The 20,752-nt window shown below is 38.1% G+C and overlaps 2 protein-coding genes and 1 non-coding gene across 3 annotated transcripts; all 3 read right to left on the bottom strand.

Annotated features, from left to right (window-relative positions):
- Positions 1 to 1,757: 1,757 nt before the first annotated feature.
- On the bottom strand, positions 1,758 to 7,702 carry paip2b (poly(A) binding protein interacting protein 2B). Its single transcript, XM_039690203.2, has 4 exons — positions 7,560 to 7,702; positions 6,271 to 6,428; positions 2,574 to 2,747; positions 1,758 to 2,478 (listed from the first exon to the last, which is right to left on the bottom strand). The coding sequence occupies exons 1-4, from the start codon at positions 7,564 to 7,566 to the stop codon at positions 2,422 to 2,424; spliced, it is 396 nt and encodes a 131-aa protein (XP_039546137.1). The 5' UTR covers positions 7,567 to 7,702; the 3' UTR covers positions 1,758 to 2,421.
- A 1,117-nt stretch (positions 7,703 to 8,819) lies between these two features.
- Positions 8,820 to 8,891, bottom strand: trnae-cuc (transfer RNA glutamic acid (anticodon CUC)). Its single transcript has one exon. It is a non-coding gene; the product is annotated as a tRNA-Glu (tRNA).
- Positions 8,892 to 9,816: 925 nt separating this feature from the next.
- tmem132a (transmembrane protein 132A) lies at positions 9,817 to 19,715 on the bottom strand. Its single transcript, XM_039690181.2, has 11 exons — positions 19,634 to 19,715; positions 19,105 to 19,319; positions 18,803 to 19,012; positions 16,677 to 17,164; positions 16,426 to 16,578; positions 14,559 to 14,754; positions 14,032 to 14,175; positions 13,748 to 13,950; positions 11,860 to 12,085; positions 11,038 to 11,229; positions 9,817 to 10,953 (listed from the first exon to the last, which is right to left on the bottom strand). The coding sequence occupies exons 1-11, from the start codon at positions 19,713 to 19,715 to the stop codon at positions 10,147 to 10,149; spliced, it is 2,916 nt and encodes a 971-aa protein (XP_039546115.2). The 3' UTR covers positions 9,817 to 10,146.
- Positions 19,716 to 20,752: the final 1,037 nt, after the last annotated feature.

Raw genomic sequence — 20,752 nt, 5'->3', positions numbered from 1 at the left:
AAAGCCAACATGAGAGCTCAGACTTGCACACAAACATAGACTCAGACACACAACATGAGTGAGCAATTCACAAACACATCTTTCACACTATTACTTCATGAAGGATCAAGTATGTAAACACCATCATCAACCCTGACATCATTCAATTGTTGCACCAACAACTGGAATTACCTACAGCAGTGTCCAGGCTCTTCTTCTGGGCTGCTCCGAACATCTGGTTTTACACCATACTTTTACAGACCTTCAAACTTGTACTGTAAGGGGAACCTAGGCAAAATCTCTAAAGCAGGACATACAAGACACTTTTGTGGTAACAGCTGCTTGGATATATAAATAACGTGGAAAGTCTCAGAATAGTACCTACAGGAAAAAAGGTACCTTGATTAAAAAGGAAAAAAAGCATGGTAATTGACCTCAAATAAAAAATTGTTCTATGTCAACAGACTATAAATATCTTAAAAAAAAAAAAAAAGAAAAAGAAAAAGAAATCAGGGAAGCGAGAAACTGGTCAAGCACTCAAAAAAAAAAATCCTTGAAACCCAAAAAATCTGGAATGTTAATATGAAATATTCTTTGCTATTAAGCCCACAATATTACAAAACCCTTGTTTCAAAAGGTGGAGCAGTTTCGCTATGACAGTTTGATTACACAACACCTGACCTATCTGTCTGCAGTTATCCATGGGTAAACCAAATACTTGCTCTAAGCAAATACATACTGAAATGTAAATGAGTTATACACTGAAAAGGTGCCTTCCGAGTGCCTTTGGACTAGTGTTTAGGCTAGCCAGTCGATGGCATAAAATAAGACTACAGATACTGGGAATATCCCTCATTTCAATAGTCAACAAGAACCCTGCCAGAAACGAGAAACAATTTACAATATACTGCATCACATGGGTCAATTTAAAAAAAAATAAACTGATTAAAAATCCTAAAAAATTAAGGAATACATTTTGTAGCAGCAAGCCTTTTTATGATTTAGTTCAGATTACATTGCAATAATTATTTAGCTCACCAACTGAAGCATTCCGTAACAATTTGCAGGCCAAAGACTCTCAATATGGGATTATCACACTGATACGTAGTACTTCCGGATTCAATGATCTTTGTGCACTGCCACTTCCGTTGAATTACCGATCTCACTGGCGAACTGATGACAGACTACACTAAGTTTATATATACGTCATCCCTGGTAAATTAGTCTGATTCACTAAAGTGCCGGCTGCAAATAAACGTGCTACCTTGTTTTATTTTAACGTTTTAATTTCTTCTTCCTTATACTCAATTCAGTCGGGAATCCATGAAAACTTAAGTAGGGTTGGCGTTGTTGGTTAGATTTACAAAGTGGAACAGAGCAGTGACATAAATAGCCTTCGTCTCAGCCATTGTTGAACTGCGTCGGAAGTGGACATGCACACAGTTGACAAATCCCGCCCACGAAACCCGGAAGCGTGATAATCCCCTATATCACAAATGTTCAACCCGGTTTGAATGAAACACTGTAACATCTCACTAGTCTAATACTGCTTATCTACCCTGAAACCATTAAAAATAACATAAAAAGCCTAAAAAGGCTTTTGTTAAAGTCAAAATTGTAATATGGTCCTCTGGTATTTTTGACAGCATGTTAGTCAAAACAAAACAATGGTGCTATGGAATGACGCTACAGCATTTAATGAAGTAAAACTTTGGGATGAGATCTGTCACGACTGAGGTTTACTTTACATTACATAGAAAGCACAAACACAAAACATCTTCCAACATCATCAACCTGCTTGTTTTATTTGATTTTTTTCCATTTTTGTTAATGCATGTTGCACACTGTGACAGAACTTCAACGGAGGAAGGAAAAAAGAAACAGGAAAATGTTTCTGTGAAAATCCCTCAAAAGTTGTCAGCTGCCACCAGTTCTGTCCATCAAAGAATGGTCCACCTGTCAACAGTCCTTGTACTGTAGGTTTCCTTTGTCCCAGCCCTTTCCCCTCCCACTCGTATGACACACCTCCCCGCCAAACTTCCTTTTAAAGAAAATAAAAGAGAAGACAGGAAAAAAAGAAAAAAAAAAGAAAATGGCAATGACAAGGGGACAAACTGCTAGTCACTATCACGATAGTGGAACTCACACAACTGTTCCTCTGAGATTAATACAAAGATCTTCCAAGAGAACTAGTCACAATCTGCTGCGGTCCAATAGGAACATTACACGGAGCAACCCGCCCACGTTATACATGGAGACAGACGGAAATAAAAAGCTTATAGAAGAGCATCCAGCACCCCCACCCCCCCCCCCACCCACCCACAAGCCCCACCCCATCAAGGCCCACACAACCCCAGGAAGATTGAAGTATGTGTGAGGGTGACCCCTGGCCACCAGCGGTCACATAAAGTCTCTATAAAGGAGCCCCTAACTAGAGGGTCTCTAGTATTTCACTCCAGGAACAAACTCCTTGGCCTCTGGGTTCAAGCTGCTTTTGCGCTGTGAAAGAACAGAGATGAAGTAAACATGAGTACAAAAACTACAAAAGTTTTAGTTCTACAAAGCGGTTTCTTTTCAAGAAGGATGACACTTACTGCGATGTCTTCGGCGTTTCCGTCACTGACCGACAACCCGCTAAGCTGCTGTTGGATCTGCCCTACACCAGGGGGAAGGTCTCTGGCAGGAATGAACCAATCCTGATCCTCCTCCTCCAACATCTCCTGGAAACAACGTTCAAGAAACTCCTGCTCCAAAAGTTCCTCTTCCACCTGCAGTAAGACGTCAGACCCATCAAAATGTGTGCATGAAATTGTAAGGTGCACCTTTCAAGAGTCATTACGGTAATTCTAACTTGCTGTACAGTTAGATGAACACAAACCCAATGCAAATGGGTGTAAAAACAAATTGAAATGCAAAAGTGAATACAAATCAGACTATTATAGCAAGTAATGTCAGTCAGACAGTAGGGGTGTAAATCAGAGCCTTGATGATTCGATACCGATTTCTTAAGCCAACGAATCGATTATTTTTGATACTTCAGAATTTCCCATGATACAATTCGTTTCTATACTATATATTTTTAGATATTTATTAAGTTTAAAATAATCAACAACAAATGATTGCCTTTTATTGAGAATACAGAAACAGCATTTCACAAGTTCGCATTTACAAACAACTCAGATAGAATAAATGCGTATTTGGCGGGCTGTCCACGGCAAAAAGGGCTCCGGGTTAAGCCCGGAACACACCAAGCCGACGCCAACCAACTAGCGCTGATGAAAGCCAACTGTGTTATCGCCTCTCGTCGAGGTAAAAAGCTGCACTTAAACTCACCGAGAGAACTGCAGCCGACTGTCAGCTAAAATGTGCGTTCTGCCCCTGCGTTTAACGAGCCAACTGTCTATTTCTGCAGATAGTCTATATTCGTCATTCAAAAAGGAAAACCGACACTCCCGGCTGCAGAAAACGTTACACATAACGTAAACAAAGCAGCGCGTGCTTACCGTTTTGAATATCAATCCTGCTAAACGCTTTCTTTATTCCACTCTGCTCATGTTAATATTGAAATATTCACCAAGGAACACTCAGGTAAGATGTAACATAAGAACAGCCTTCTATCGTCACCGTTTTGACTTCTTTGCTTGATGTTTTGCTTTTATTCTTGTGCACTGACTCTTTCACTAAGCTGAACAGCCAATCAGAGTTCTCTCTTTCCCCAACGGCCCAACGCCGATTCAACATGTCGAATTGGGCAAAACAAAGCCGACGAGGACTATTTTCAGCCAATGGCACGGAACCGTGTGCATCACACCTAGGAAACTTAGTTGGCCGACGCACAATATCTGCCAGACGGCCGACCGTCGGCTTGGTGTGTTCCGGGCTTTAGGTATTCGGCCCGAACCCAGAGTACTTTGAACTGATGCTGCGTTCATGTGCTATGGTAATTATGGTAAATACCAAAAGCCGACGTGGAAAATTCACATGAACACCCCCTCATGTGGTATTTACCACTGGGCAACTCATAGAATATTTTGATGGACGAGTTGCCGAGATGAGAAGACCTTTGACCATTTCAAAATGGCTGAGAGCACCGGGAGTTTTTTATTTTTTAAAATAAAAAATTATTTACTATTATTTAAATTAATTACTATTCATGATCTAGAAAATATACAGCATATTATTTACCTTTTGAGTTTTGATAAATCATTTTTTGCTGTTGCAGATGACTTAAGCAATCTAAAATAGTTTTATCTAAATAGCAGGTCTGGATCTCCGTCTTTTACCACATTACGACAACAAAAGCACTTGAATGCAACACACCGGTAAATACCAGCTCACAAGTGGAAACTATCCTATTTTCCATAGCACGTGAACGCAGCACTAGTAACGCATGTGAAGGAGAAGACAAGTAGTCAGAGCTGATACTGAAAACAGACCGGCGGCAAAATAAAAAAACATTCATTGATACTCTTGCGGTCGCATCGAATCGTCGGCTCGATACGAATCGATTATTATTTATCGATTAATATTTTTTCAGATGGTGAGGAGCACTAGACCATCACATTCACACATGTATGTCCTTCCAGTTTTTCGCAAATCTGCGATCACTTAATACAACGCAAAATCAACAAAATGTCGCATTTTATTGGCAATAATTCCATTTCACCACAAAAAAATAATATATCTCTCAAAAAATGCAGCATAATGAATGGATTTAAACCTAATTTAAGTTGCAATGCATTATTTTCACAAGGTTACAGATGTTGTGCACATTATGTCAGTGAGTGGTCTGAGTGAAGAAGCATACACACCTTAAAATAAGCCAGGATTGGCCCTTACTTTAATTAGGACATTTAAATGAGAACGTGGCAACTAGTCATTTCTTCGCTTTTGTTATTGCATTTTTTCTCATCGAGCTGTGGGGCGTATATTTATCAACAGTGGGTGCTTCTCATTTCTTATTTGTGCATCCTCGTTTCCTTTCCTTGAGGGAAGGAAGCGAGGAAAACAAAGGAGGACAGAGGAATCGAATAGAAGCTTTTTTATATACACTGGAATACTTAACCACTCGAGTGTCATCAGCAGCGCTAAAAGGATCTGCCCTTATGTTGTTGGAAGTTAGGTTATTGAATAAATTCATAATAAAGATAGACTACACTGTTGAAATATGTGGTTTATATAAACTGCAAAGGTAAAGTGTAAATCAAAATGATTGTGACCGATGTGAAGGGGGAGGAGAATTGATACGTGCGTCACATTTAGTCAAAACACTTCAGAATAGGATACACCCATGTATCCTCGCTCATGACTCCACAGGAAGTCTCTCCACTCCTCACGGTGCAATTAGAGAATTGAGATGTCCTTCAAGATGGCTGAGCTTGATCGGCTTCCGGTTCATAGGATGGAGGACGGAGTAGTCATTTTTTTAAATATTATCATTAGCACAGCATTTGCACAGTAGCTGTCACAAATTTATTTTAACATACATTAAATCTTCAAGTTACAAACAGGTTACGTAAATATAATGAATAGGTTAATATAGTGCATTTACGAAATGCTTCTCTCTAGAGTTAATTTAATACGAGCTTGCTGCATTCGTACTTTATTTTCGGAGAGAACAAAAATCATGGAGCACACCAGGTTAATTCTTGCCTAATTTGGGGAAAATCTTATTTAATGGATAGTTCACCCCACAATTTAAATGTTGTCATTATTTACTCATCCTCATTTTGTTCCACACCTGTATGAGTTGGCTACCTATTGTATGGCTACCATCAACTGTCTGGTTGTTTTCTTTTGTGTTCAACAGAAACTCATACAAGTTTAGAACAACTTGAGAGCAAGTGTAAAAAAAATATATATATATTGGGGGGTGAACTATCTCTTTCGAGCCAAAAAGATGTTTAGAGTCCCATTCATTGACAACCACACAAACATTCACTGTGCTATCTAAATTGTTTGCTGACAATTATGGAATTTCAGTCAAATACAGGCTATTTTTGATGTGTGTAAAACTTAAAATACCCTTCGAATGATTATTCATATTTGTAAATGTGCACTTAAATAACAAGTTGAACAAGCTGTTGAGAAAAAACTAATTAAGAATAGCAGTCACAAAAGTAATCGTTCTCACCTCTAACATGTATAAAGTTTATGGCACGCCCAACTCAGACACTTGGTATCAAAATTATACCAGAGCTTCACAGTGGTAAATATGACTTGAGAGGGTGTCCATGTCCAATTTTTAACTAGGAAATTTGTATACAGTAATTGCAGCAGGTTCACACTGACCTGTCTGTTGTACTCCTCCTCGTTCTCCATCCACATGTACTCTGCAAAGGGGTTGGCATCCCCCTCCTTGTGTCCATTCACAACATTCTCATCCTTCCCTTGCCCGCTGCCTCCTCCTGGCGTCTTTGCTACCTCTGGACTGTTAATATCAGCGGGTTCTGTGGGTGTTAAATTCAATAATAATACTCAACCAAGAATATGGTACCCCACCACCCACAACAAAAGTAATGCCAATGAACAAGACTTTAATTGGGACACTGAATACAACTAGTACAGATAGCATGAGTAAGTACAACCTCAATCATTATGGTGTACGTGCTAAATTAATTATTCAGTAAGTATATAAACCAAAACGCATACGCAAATGTCATTTTAATGATTGTTATCACAACAAGGAGGATTCGTCCCTCTGTGTTTGGATAATAGTCTTTCTCGCACAAGCACGAAACTTGCCAAAAATATGAAGGCACAATTACGTTTGATTTCTTTTAATACGTTCGACGCGACATAGTGCATAGCTCTCATGGTTTAAACATTATGTAACTATCTGTTACTATCCATCATAGTGTTGCATAAATGAGACAAAGAGGAGGTCAGTCGACACCATCTTTCTCCACATGGATTTGATGTATTGTAAGTGAGGCCTGATTAAGGCTCCAGGGATAACCATATATAATAGTATATAAACCATTATCAAAGTCTAAATTAAAACAACCCCCTTTTTCTGAAGATTTTTCCTGCCTCCGCAAAATAAAGTTAAACAATTGTTCAAACTTCACGTTTGGCGAGCGTATACTATAACGTTAGTGTGAAGCTAACGTTAAGCGTGTTAGCTCGAGCCACGAGCGAGCCATATAAACAGCGGTCTTTCCGCGTGAAAAACAACATGTTGTCTGACCTCAAAGAATAACGTTTAATGGCTTATTTGCTTATATCGACGCAAAAACTGATTATATTTGTGTTAAATAGTTTTAAATGCTACTGTGTTGTAAGTTAAGAAACACGACGGATCGTGTGTTAGCCACACGACTGCACCACACACACACATTACAAGGCCTCCATGCACACTGCGCTTAACACTAACTCTGCCAAGCGTGCATACATAGGCTTAATTTGCTTTATACTGCATGTTAAATTTGCTAATTTACTTATATTGGGCTACACAACGCATTCAGCGATGGCTACCATTTCACAAAACAAAGAGAGAGAGAGAGTAGCATACCGCATTTATAAAGTCGAAATATTAAACATGGCTCCTTTCAAAGATTTGAGCTGTTAAGAGAACTCACCCGGCATTGTAACGCTTCTGTCCCTCTAACTATCACCAAGTAAGACGACTAAAAGAGGTAATTTTCCTGTTTGCAGCGACACCGTTACCTGGCTAGATTTCAAGCCTACGTCAGAGTACTCATGTGGGCCTTTCACACAAACATGTCGCGCGCGCCTCCTGTTGGTCATCGTCGGTATCTCTAAAGCTCAGCGGCCACAGGCTGTAACATCTGATGATTGGATTGCTGCAGGTCCTGCTACAGCTTCATTACTCGGATTCAAACGTGTTTACAAGAAGAAACGATCAATGTAAAGTGATCGGGTTTAACGAAACGGCCCGCATTATTGTAAAATATATTCAAAGATTAATCTGCTAAATGGACCTTATGGAATTTTATCCAGGATAAATTTTAAAAAAGCTGATATAAAAAATCTAAATATATTGTTATTATTATTCTGTGGGCGGCATAAACAATTTGGAAAGATGGGAAAGTCGGTAGAGCACGAGACCTACGTTAGGCGCAAATATTTATTGTTTTTGTTCCAGAGAATTATTCCATTACAATCTGATCTCCAAAATCAGATATGTATTTTCCAACATCTGGATTATCCAAATGTAAATGATCTGACGTTATATAACTTGCCTGAACATAAAACTGAGATTATATTTAACGTAGACGATAGTTTATCTGATAAAAACTTTGCAGAGAACCACACGGTAATAGGAAATTAAAAGAAGCGGAAGCTCAGAATTAAATAGTGGGCTCTCTCTGGAAAGAAGTTAAAATTTAGGAAAGAAGACAAAAAAACTTTGTAGAGAACCACACGGTGATATGAAATTTGAAAAATAAAAGAAGCCGAAGCTTTTTCAGGAAAGAAGTTAGAAAACACTTAGCAGAGGATGGTTTCGATCCATCGACCTCTGGGTTATGGGCCCAGCACGCTTCCGCTGCGCCACTCTGCTGATGTTCTGTTTGGTTTTGTCCAGTGGAAATGAATCTACGGGTTGTGATTTTTCATTCTTCAACATGACAGGTTTACATAATTTTGGCTAGGTCTGGTGACTTTTTGAAGATTTTTTTGGGCAATGTGTGAGTTAGAATGCATTTAAAAGTTGTTTTTGACAAAACAGTCAATACATTAATATACCTTATGTATAAACAGGAAAACACTCTGTTATGTGTATCTGTTCAAATCATACACTATCAAAGGTACAGATGCGCATATCATTTAACACCCTTGTTGCGTCGGATACATATTTTGGACGGCCAAAACACTTGTTCCCTGACCGGGAATCGAACCCGGGCCGCGGCGGTGAGAGCGCCGAATCCTAACCACTAGACCACCAGGGAGCGATATTAGTTAGTGTCCTATGAGCGATATATTGGGGTTAATGGCATTTATGATTGTTCCCTTACCATCCCATGGAAAAAAGATCGCTCCCCAGATGTAGATCTACATTTTTCTTTGTTTCGTGTGGACATTTGACGGCGTGTACAGACACGCGGAATCACTCGGACGTTAATGGCGTAGACATACACGCATACACGCGGATAGCTCAAAATGCATAGAGATAACAAGCCACTTGACTCGAAAGTGGCGTGTATGTTTACGCAAAAGTCATGATGTCATGTTGGTTAGTTTGTTGACAGATTAATGTTACAGTTAATGGCCATGAACAACTTCAATTTGCAAAGATTAATATAAAACTTTACACTCTCTTCTTCTGGAGGTGCAGCAGAAACACGAATAGTTGGTACCGATTATTTTTTTCAGGAGCAACTTCTTAGCAAAATCAGCTTTATACTGACCCTCGTTTATAAAGCAGGGCCAGGCACTGCCAACACACATTTCAGTACACTCAACTTGTAAAAGTTCATGTACCAATATGACCCCTTAAGGCTGAAGGTTAGTTATGTAGTAGTCATTCAGTTTGAAATATATAGTTGATTGCATTCAACAGTTTCTGCATTGCCATTTATGCCAATATGATTTATTGTTTCATTTGTCAGAAATGTATTTCTATCTCAGCTATTGTCCAGAGAGTGTAACAGCTTTGTCCAGAGTAAATGCTTTGCTTGCACATTCCTTCGTATGTATGTAAGTTGAACATCTGGAGGATGGAGTCTTGATGTTGTCTAGATGTTATACATCGATGGGCCTTCTGCGGATCTCCAGGAGAGAGCGGAGATCTGACCGGATCCTGACCATTTATTTATCTGTATGACTCAGCAAAAGAATGTGAACATTAAATGAATATATATATTTTCACCTTTATTTAATATTTGAGCAGAGTAAAAAAATCTAAAAACCTTTTAAGCAGCCTAAGTTTGACAAAGTTATTCAGATCATAAAAAAAGGTTTGGTGTATTCATGTTTTCTCTAATGCATTATTATGGCAATATTAACACAATATATTGCATCTTCTTAATGTCTTTGAAAAAAAACAGAAACAACAATAATAACAAACAATCGAAGTAATAATATATAATTTACATTACCACACATCTCAGCAGCTAAAATGGCATAGCATGGCAATACTATATGACTGTAAAGACTTATTCAGGATATGTACAAGGTAATAGGCAGTGTAAGATATTTTGAAAGTCACTTCCTTTCCGTTCTGTCATCATTTCCCAATACCACTTCACTACACTGTTTTACCTCTACCCCTTTCTCCTCTTGTTCTTCAGTTTCCTCATCCTCCTCCACGGTGTCTTTTACATTTCCCTCTCGACTTCCTCTGTTCCTCTGTTCTCTTAGTGCACATGGCAGGCAGTTGACCAGGAAAAGGAGAGAGGAAAGACAAAGGAGAGAAAGGACAGCTCCAATGCCAATCTCTACTTGTCTATCAGCAGTTTTAACCTCCTTCCTCTCTTTTTCCACCCCAGGAGATAAATACACAACGCTCTCTTCATGGTTGGGGATCAAAACCGCATGCTCCAAATCATTTCTTTTGAATATGTCATTACCAGCATCATATTCACTTGTAGAATTGCCCATAATTTGCTGATCTTCAAAGTTATCATACAGCTCCTTATTAGAGTCGACAAGCATATCAGTCACATCGTGCATCTCAAAGTTGTTTTCCTCGCTTCCCATTGGCCAAAAGTCTGCGTTCAGGTTCACCCTTATCCAGCCAGAGCCTTTAGACAATCTTTTTGGTTCACTTCCTTTTTCTTCCCTTTCAACATGGTTAGACGCTGGTTCACAGCTGGAAACCAGGAGCTCGGCTTTCACAAGAGGCCCTCCGCCATCACCTTGTGCCAAGATGCGCTGTGATGGAGCGGGTGTCACAGCGACCACAGAATCAGCCAAAGAGGAGAGCCGGAGAGCGAAGGGAATCCCACTAAAGGCAGATACCAACAGGGCTGTGTCGTCATCAAACTGGATCCAAACACTGACAGATGCTTCCTAAAAAAAGAGCAGAAATAATTAGAAAGAGAACAAAGTTGGTAGAATTAATAGCATTAAAATGTTAATACTCCCTATACTCACTTGCCCATAGTTGTACAGTGTGTTGTGAGCATTCACTGTTGCTGTGACAATAGACGGATGAGATGGGCTGGAATTAACTGACAGGCCAAGCCCTCCCACCAACTGAACAGAGAGGTCACCAGGAGTGACAGGTTCAGAGGTTACAATGACATTAGTTCTTCCAAGCACTCCATCCCACTGACTTGATATCACCTTGAAAAACAGAGATATGAGATGCAATTAGGGGAGAAAATTAGGAACCGAGACAGGTCCACTCCATATATAAAGGGATGGTTCACCAACAAATAAAAATCCTGTGATCATTTACTCACTTCATTTTGTTTCCAACCTGTAGAACATTAAGAAGATACTGAAGACTAAGTTTTGGACTACACTTTAAAGAATGCTGGGTTGTTTTAACCCAAATTTGGGTCAAATATGGACAAACCAAAATGTTGGGTTAAAAATGTAATTTCAAATTACAAATTTTTAAATTTAACCCAACTTCAACTTTCACTTTTAACTGTACTTTTTTTTAATTGCATTTTTAACCCAACATTTTGGTTTGTCCATATTTGACCCAAATTTGGGTTGAAACAACCCAGCATTTTTTAGAGTGTATACAATAAAAGTCAATGGTGTCCATAACAACACTGGACCCCATTTACGTTCATTGTATGGCCAAAAAAACAGTTTTCCATTTGAGTGTCACATTAGACAGTCATACAGGTTTGAATTGACATAAATGATGACAGAATTTAATTTTTTTGGGTGCACTATCCCTTTAGGTCGTTATTGTACAATGCAACATCAAACATTCTGACAGTAAATTCAGATACCAACATATAATGATGTGATTCCAGGCTTCAAGCCTATTAGATTTCTTTGTTTATCAAGAGCTGCAATATATGGGTTTTCTATCCTCAGCCAGTCTTGGACAAGTTCCGTCACATCCACAAACCAATCCGGTGATCCGAGCATGTAGGTTGGTTGGCCTCCTTGAGCGGCTGAATGGGCGGTGAATTGTGCCAAAATCCGTATAGCGGACCTCTGATAAACTGGTTCACATCTAAAAAAAGAGACATTTCAATATCCTCATAATCAGTGCCATTACCTTGCACTATTTAAAAGGTTTGCAGAAGAATATTGTGTAATGCATTACAATAAGGTTCCATTTGTTAACTTTAGTTAACTATTACTTAACATAAACTTTAAAAACGTGCAAATAATATTATAATATAATATATTAATAAAATAAAAAGCTAAAATAAAAAGTGTACACAAAGAGAGTACATTTTAATGCCTGTTTCCCATTAACTCACCCAAAAATGAAAATTTATTTACTCACCCTCCTGTTCTAAAATTAATCCAAATGAATCAAGCGGTTTAATCTATGTCTTCAAAGTCTTGTGAAGACACACACGCATACACATCACAAACTGTATGGTAAACACAGAAGCTCAAACGTGCATGCGCGATGAGTGAGAAACAATGAGGTTTGTTCAAGTGCATGATACATACACGTCACACATGGTAAACACATGAGCATCTGTGTTTACCATGAGTGGAGTGTATGTATGTGTGTTGGTTAATGTTTCCATGTAAATAAAAGTCTAAATTAAATCTGTTCATCATAAAAAAGTGAGCACATCTCTTCATAAGACTTGGATAAAACAGATACATTTATAAGGATTCATTATATGACGTTTTTGGATCTTCAAAGTTTCAAAAGAAGATATTTTGAAGAATGTCTGTTATCAAACAGTGGATGGACCCCATTTACTTTCATAGTATTTTTGGAAGTCTTTGGGGTCCATCAACTGTCTGGTTACAGACATTCTTCAAAATATATTTCTTATTGTTCAACAGAAAAAAGAAATGTATACAGGTTTGAAACCATAGATATACATAATAAAGGCTTACAGCGGAGTCTCTATCGTCATCACCAGCGGCCATCTTTTTTACAAGCAAGCTTTTTGGTGGGCTCTGTGGTTCCTGATGTAAGATGAATGATCAGCACGAACACAGATAGTCTTATCTTGTTGAAATCGTGACGGATTTACAAACAATTTGGTTTCTTACAAACGTTATTAACGTGGCTATAATTCTGGATTATCATTTATTTATACACTTATTTTTCATAAGTATGCAGTGTCATAACTACATCTCTGACGTTTATAACAAACCAAACCGTTTGAAAATCGGTAGAAAATTTAGCAAGTTCTGGTTATTTAAAAAGTACATGCAATGTTACGCCTTAGCGAGCTGCCTGTGACAAGATGGCCACCAGGCGCGGATGTCGACCTCCATTGGCCAGCAGCGCGGACGATACATCTAGGCTTCATTATGGATATCTATGTTTGAAACAACCCGAGGGTGAGTAAATGATGACATAATTTTCATTTTTAAGTTAACTATTGCTTTAATGGAGGGACATAAACCTTCAGGTTTTCTTAAAAATATCTTAATTTATGTTTTAAAGATCAACCAAAGTCTTGAAACAACATGAGGGTGAGTCAATTATTTGAGAACTTTCATTTTTGGATGAAGAATTCCTAACATGCAATTAAGTGTCTGAAAATATTAGGCTACATTTATTTTGCAAAGTAAATTATTTCCGTAATAAGTCCTATTTTTAAAGTATGCTAAAGTGTTATTGGTTTTTTTTTTTCACAAGGAAATGCATTAAATATTGTTAATGAATGGGACCTTTATAACAAATATTGCATACCCGCTCTCACTGTAGTAATTCCAGCCACTGATGGGACTCAGGACAGAGTCAGAGAGAGACACACGCAGTGGAACTACTGGAGTCCACACGGCCAAGCACAAAGAGCCACTGAATGTCCCCAAAGAAAACTCCAGCTCCACACAGATGCTGCCCCTTCCTGATTCACTCCCATCCACAAAAAGCACAGAGCAATCATGAGAAACCTGCCAGCAAAGAAAAGAGCCATCAGATGAGTTAATGTATTTTATGCATTAGACCAGACGTCCAACAAAATCTTTACATACCTTGGCGATATCTTCATTGGCTGAATGACACTTCACCGCTGTGGTCACATCTGATACTTTGCCATCTTGACCCACCGCAAGGACGATGACAGGAAGTGACACAGGCTGACTTGTCAAGATGGCCGTGTTGATAATTGTGTTGCTCTGCAAATTAAAACAACTTAACTGGACCTCAGTAACACCATGTTTTTCCAAACCATCTTTACACATATTACTTACTGTTACTGTTACATGGGCTTGGGAAAATTATAAGTGAACTACGAGCTTTAAAAACACCGCAAGTCTATCCCTCACAGCCTCGCTTTCATAACTTAGCCTACCTATCATGGCTCTGATCTGAATTTGGTCAATTCAAAACGCTCATCAAGAGATTGTAAAATAAATCCGACATAACAGACTCGTGTCTGTAGACTGTGTAATGTGTAGACTAGAGCATTAAAGACACTGAGACTTCTTAATCTGGTGGTGATCCTTATGATCATTTATTGTATGCATATTGAAATTAGCAATATAGATTTATGACTTACCTCTGTGATTGGGGCAATGCCCATCACTTCTCTGTCTATAAAGGAGAAAAAGCTCGTGACTGCCCCGTGTGGTGAAACTGCAAACTTGGGTGTTGAGTACTCCACCCACCAGCTAGCAGTGACAGTCATTGCTACGCCGAAGTTTCTGTGTAAAGCTTCAAATGAAAGACAGGAGATCTGGCTTAGAGCAGATGTGCTGTAACAGAAGAAAAGGTGCGAAGCAAAAATATAAAGGATGGATCAAAGAGTATTTTTACCTAGCTTTCAGGGCCCGTATCCCTAAAGATTCTGAGAATCCTCTCAGAGAGCACCTAACTTAACCTAAAAAATTCCTTGCCAGGAGTTTTAGCTTAGAAGTGATTTCAGAACATGTTCAGTGAACTCTGAGCAAGGAATGGATGGAAAATCCTATCTTAGTGAGGAGGTGTGGTTGACCCAGTTGCTAGGTATGAGTCATAATTTCAAAAGCCGTGATTGGTTGATCCTACAAGTTTGATGAAAATGAATTTTTGGTGATAATGAGCAAAGGATGTACCCTCAAATCAATAAGCATAATTATACGCTCTAATCTTATGCAGACTGTAATTGTAAATAATATTTCACATTCAAGAAAATATCTGGAAAATGAATAGTAAGCTGTAGGGGTTATAGCCTAACATTAGAATCTAAAATTTGTGAAAACTTAAGCTCATTACACCCTGTTCAAATAATGAATGTCTTATTTGCTCATATTAATATCCTAGCTGGCGTATTTTGTACTTTCACTCCCATATGGACCCCATTGAAAATCTCAAGGGGCTGTCCTTAATGAAGTAGAAATTGCAACATTACAACTCAGTGTTGTCTTAACGAGGGTAACACGGCTGAGCTTTTATCAATGTCTGTGACTGCTGGCTGGTCTATTTATGAAGGCTTATTAACAAATATCCTACAAACACAGAAAATGGAGTGAAAAAAGGGAAAAAAAGGAATTTTGTGCAGCTGCTTAGGGGAACTTCTAAGCCACCTGCTCTTATAGCAGATCTCGCCTTGGGAGCCCTTTTAAGCGCTAGGTATCTTGAGGAATAGCTTTTATATTAACTGGGATTTTCATGTCACTTTTAGGGGAAATTCTAAGAAAACGTCATGACTCTGAGAATTTTCTTAGAAATTGGCCGCTAGGAGACACTTTTTGCACAAAAATTATTTAGGGATACGGGCCCAGGTTTCTGACTAATGATGATGATGGTTTAAAAGCAAAGCTATGCTTATATAAAGGACTTTTATTGTTATTTTCTTACGATTGTACTTTTAACAGTTGGACTTTTAGAATCAATGTAATTTCCAGTGGATTTGTGAAATATTATTGTGATTTAAAATATAAATGTTTTCTATTTATTTATTTTATTTTTTTTACTAAATTTATTCCTGTGATGTCAAAGCTGAATTACTCCAGTCTTCAGTGTCATATCACACTGAAGACTGGAGTAATTTAGCTTTGCCATCACAGGAATAAATTCAGTAAAAAATAAAATAAATAAAAAATAGAAAAAAATTATATTTATATCATTTATGATCCTTCAGAAATCATTGTAATATGATGATTTGCTGCTCAAGAAACATTTCTTATTATTATCAATGTTGAAAACAGTTGTTCTGCTTAATATTTTCATGATTTATTTTTTTTCCAGGAATCTTTAATGTACAGAAAGTTTTAATAAGATAAGCATTTACTTGATCAGCATTATTTTTGTAACTTAATAAATGTCTTTACTTTCACATTTGGAACCTAAACTTTATAATAGCAGTGTATGCCATACACTAATATGTTGATGTAAACTTGATTTGTACAGATTAATTCTATAGGGTCAGTAATTATTCATCTTACCCAGTGCTGTCTGGATGAGGACCAGTGCTTTGGCTTGTGATGGAAATAACATCATGTTTGGAACCCGATGTCCTCTCTACATTTACCATCCAAAGGTCAGAGTTTGTGGTGGGATGGACCTCCAAAGACAACAACCTTTTTTTCATTTTCAGTCTGATGGAAAAAAAAATACATATATGTGTATATATTTGAACAATAATATACAATACACTATGACATTTGAGTAATTGTGTGTTATGTAATAATGTTACCTAATGGTCAGTGACTCCCCACTAAAATTTGCCCTCAAGTTTACTGACACTCTGATTGGTTGCCCAGCACGTACAGGCCCTTTGCTGTAGACAATTAGCACATTGGAATCCAACCAAAATTTCTCTTCCGCCTGTCTATCCAAACATGCCGCGCTTTGCTTGGTTTTGTTGATCTCTTGATCAAGTCCCACAGGACTAATGAAGTACATCTTCCTGTCTGAGTGCTGTAATACTTCCTCCGCACACCTAGGGGGTCCACCTTTAGGACTGGACACAAAGGAAGAGTAGTAGAGCTGAATTAGATCAGACTGGGCCCCGAGTCCTCCTGGCACGGATGGATGTCTTTTCCCACGTTTTCGGGAACGAGAACGGTTTCTGCTCAGGTGACGTTGCTTGGAAATCTGGTCCAGGTTTGCCTTGATGTACTGATTAGGCTCAAACCAGTCGTTTGGAAGTGTCAGAGTGACCACACACAACCCAAAAGGTGGCTGAGAAGAAATTGGAGAATACTTGTTAATGATGATAATAATATTGAAGAAGTTTTGAAATGTATTTTCTATGGTTCTTATAATATATTTACACAACAACAATATGCTCAAAACGGAGGAAGTTTTTCCTTTATGTTTTCCGGGTACAGACGACACCATTGTCAAAACAATCCCCATTCACACGGATCTGCGAAAACGGCTAAAAACGCTGGAGTCTGCTGCCAGACCATTAGGGGATTATACGCATGTGCATGATGTCATCATCTTCAGAGATTTATGTTTTTGTGGTTTACACGCAGTTTACGAGGAGACCACTTTCAAAAACTTGTGCTTTAGAAATCCGTTTTAAGGCACCCAAAACGCCGTCGTCGTTTGAATGAACGTTTTTCGTTTTTTTTTTTTTTGGTTGAAAATGGTGTCGTTTAAACAGACCCTAGCTTAGTTTGCCATGCTTGCCCATCTGTATTAAACAGTTCCCCTGGTTGCTGATTATGTTACGCACCTGTTTCAGTTTCTGTTAGCCTCACTTTATTTAAGTTTCAAGGTATTTAAAGGGGTCATGAACTGGCTTTTTAAATTTTATTATTTTGTTGTCTGAGGTCAATTTATGACATTCGCTTGGTTTTTGCATTCAAAAACATCAAAATGAATAAGTAATAGGCTATTTTCCACCCTAGTTTTGAGCCTAGCTCAAAAACGCTCGGTTTTTATGGGAGTCTCACACTGAAGACTTGGAAGTAAACGCCCACTGCTGTGAGTGGATAACAGTTTTGCATATTATAATGAGTTTCAACTGCATATGGGGTAAATTGTTTTGAAAACATCCAATGTTGTAACATGGCAACCGGAATGATTCAGTTCGACCCAGAGTCCGTGTGTTGCACCATTCCCGTTCTTTACTCTTAATCGGTCTGCAAATCCAGTCTTGTTTACAAAACAATCCTCAGTGAAATGAAGCGAACAGACGGACAATGTCGATCCGTTTTGTCATCACGAGGTAGGCGTATGCTATTTAGCTATGCGTGTAACGTGCGAATCGGTGGGCGGGGCTAATGGCCAAGATGAAGTAGGCGTTAATCTTCTTCTGCATGCTTTTATCCTCTTTGACGTCATAGTTCCCCACTTTGAAAAATGAGTCGTTTGCTGAGCCTGGTGTCAATAAAAGTTTTCAGTTCTGAAATTTACAGGATATTCTTATAATCTGATGACCTCTTAGATGTCAAAAGCTCAAGGAAATTTTGAATTCTCAGTTCATCACCCCTTTAAGTTTGTTAGTGTATTAAATTTACTTGAGTTCTCACATTTTTTTGTTCTGCGTTGTTAGCATTTATGTTGATGTGTGGAATGTTTATTCTCCTGAGTTCATAATTCCATCTATATTAAAGACGTATTCTAGAATTTTGTCTGTTTGTGCGATTCACTATAATCAAGACACCTAACAGCTGTACTGTTTCCAACATATTTTAATATACATCTGAAATATATTTTGACCAGACAAATATACAGTATATATATATGTATATATATATATATATATATATGCTATATATATGGTGGAAGTGAGTGATCACTGAGGTTTGTTTGACTCTTTGCTAATTCTTATCCTGACCCATCTATGGTGCCATTGACCAGCAATACCTGGGTGATGCAGGAAGCTTTCTGTTCTTCGGTCTGTTTGAAAGCATGTAGAGTGACGCAGGTTCCTCTGTTAACATCACCCCTCATATGAAACAGCACTCGCACCTCAAACCGCTCTCCTCTTTTACCCTCAGTCTCTTTGACAATGGTTTTAGAAAGGAGCGATGCAGTGAGAGATGGAGTCAGAGGAGGAATGTCTTCAGTCATCACCTTGAGAAGACAAGAAGTGAAAGGACAGAATAAGTAACTTCACCATTATTTATCTTTAAAGTTGAAGATAACTATAATCAATAGTGTTTTACCTGTGTGATGGTGTAAGAACCAAATGTAGCACGGAGAAGAGGTTTGGAGGCTGTTCCTGATGGAGGCATGAGAAACAGGGATTGGGTGGAAGAGAAGGGGCTGGAGTTGGAGAAGAGAAGGCCCAGATCCGCCTGAGAGAGTGGGAAAGACTGCCATGGCGAGGGTGCGGTGACCCGGACTGGAAGCGAGGGGGAGTTGGGCGTCTGACAATGGGCTTTCGATGAAGAAATAGGGAAGTTGGGTTATTAGTTTGAACAATTGCTTTATTGTTTAAGCATCTCATATTCTTCCAGATTAACTACAACACTTAACACTTTGATTTATCAAAAAAACAGGCATAAGAATTAAATAAAAATGTATCACACTTAAATTCAAATTTGGTCTAAAAGGACTTTCTTTCTCCTCTACAGAATTAGTTTTTCCCTCCAAAATATTTAAAAAGAGAGAAAAAAAATCTCACTGCTCAAGGACATAAAGTGTGTTATTGTAGTGTTTTGGGGGAGAGTGTAAAAAATAAGTCAAACTTACATAGGATTATGAATAAGTGAAGGATTACCAGTCTCATAGTAGACGACTTCCATTTGAGTCTAGAAAGACTCATTACATCCATAACACCCTGTAACACAGCAGAACAATGAAGGCTATTCCAATATTCTAAATATTAAATAGTTGATCAATTTTGTTGTTAAATTATTTATAGTTTTTCGATTGAGTTTTGAGTTTGATTGGCATCTATTTCTAACTTAAATGCTCCATTATTCTCCATGAAGAACTTTTGATATGGAACATTTCCATTCTATTCCTTTTGAAATAGGGGTGTTTAGATTATTAAAACTTTAAAACTTAAAGTTATTAAAACTTTAAGAACTGATCAATAAAAGGGTATTTGGAGAACAAAAAATGGCATCACTGCCCAATTGTGAGACCTTTATTTTTTATTTACTTAAAATTAATTTCAGGTAAAGTAAGATACTATAAAGCAAAACAAAAACAATTGACACTTTAAACTTCCAAAAAAGTTTGTACTTGCCTCAATGGTCCTTTCAGATTTTCAGATAGACACAGATTTTCAGATCTCACACAGACATGCTCAGTCCAATGTGTGATTTTGGTCAGAGTTTCATCAGTTCATCTTCTTGCATCTGTCTTTTTTGAAGATGTTTTTCTTGTTCAGGTATGTCAGAAGTGTCCAAATGATTTTAAAATCCTTGTTTCCTTATTTTAGTGTGTTGTTTCTTCTCTTTGTCATCTATAGCTCTGCACAGCTATCTGCCAGTCACTCTCTCTCTGTCCCTCTTTGGCTGGTGTGCCGGATTCACACAATACGGATTTATTCATTTTAAATGGTAAATAATCCTCTTCTCTCACCCTCCCCCATTTTTCCTCTCTTTATTTCTTGGATATGTCTGGCCAAAGATAGTTGACGTCCTTCCAAGTAACACCTTGTAAATCTGAAGACGAAACCCACTTCCTATCTCACCTTAATCTCACTCTTTCCCCCAGGTCCTCTACATTAAACATGCAGAATTTATGTTTTCACAAATAGTGAGTTTCTGAACATACATTAAAGAAATGGGATCTCAATGCTTTTAATGTTTAATTTCAGCGGCTTAATGATTAGTGCACAAGGGAGAAATGCTGCAGACG

This window comes from Pimephales promelas, chromosome 6 (assembly GCF_988280905.1).
Source record: "Pimephales promelas chromosome 6, fPimPro1.hap1.1, whole genome shotgun sequence".
Classification (NCBI taxonomy): domain Eukaryota; kingdom Metazoa; phylum Chordata; class Actinopteri; order Cypriniformes; family Leuciscidae; genus Pimephales; species Pimephales promelas.
The sequence above is the reverse complement of the archived record's forward strand: the minus strand, read 5'-3'. Positions and strand labels throughout refer to the sequence as shown.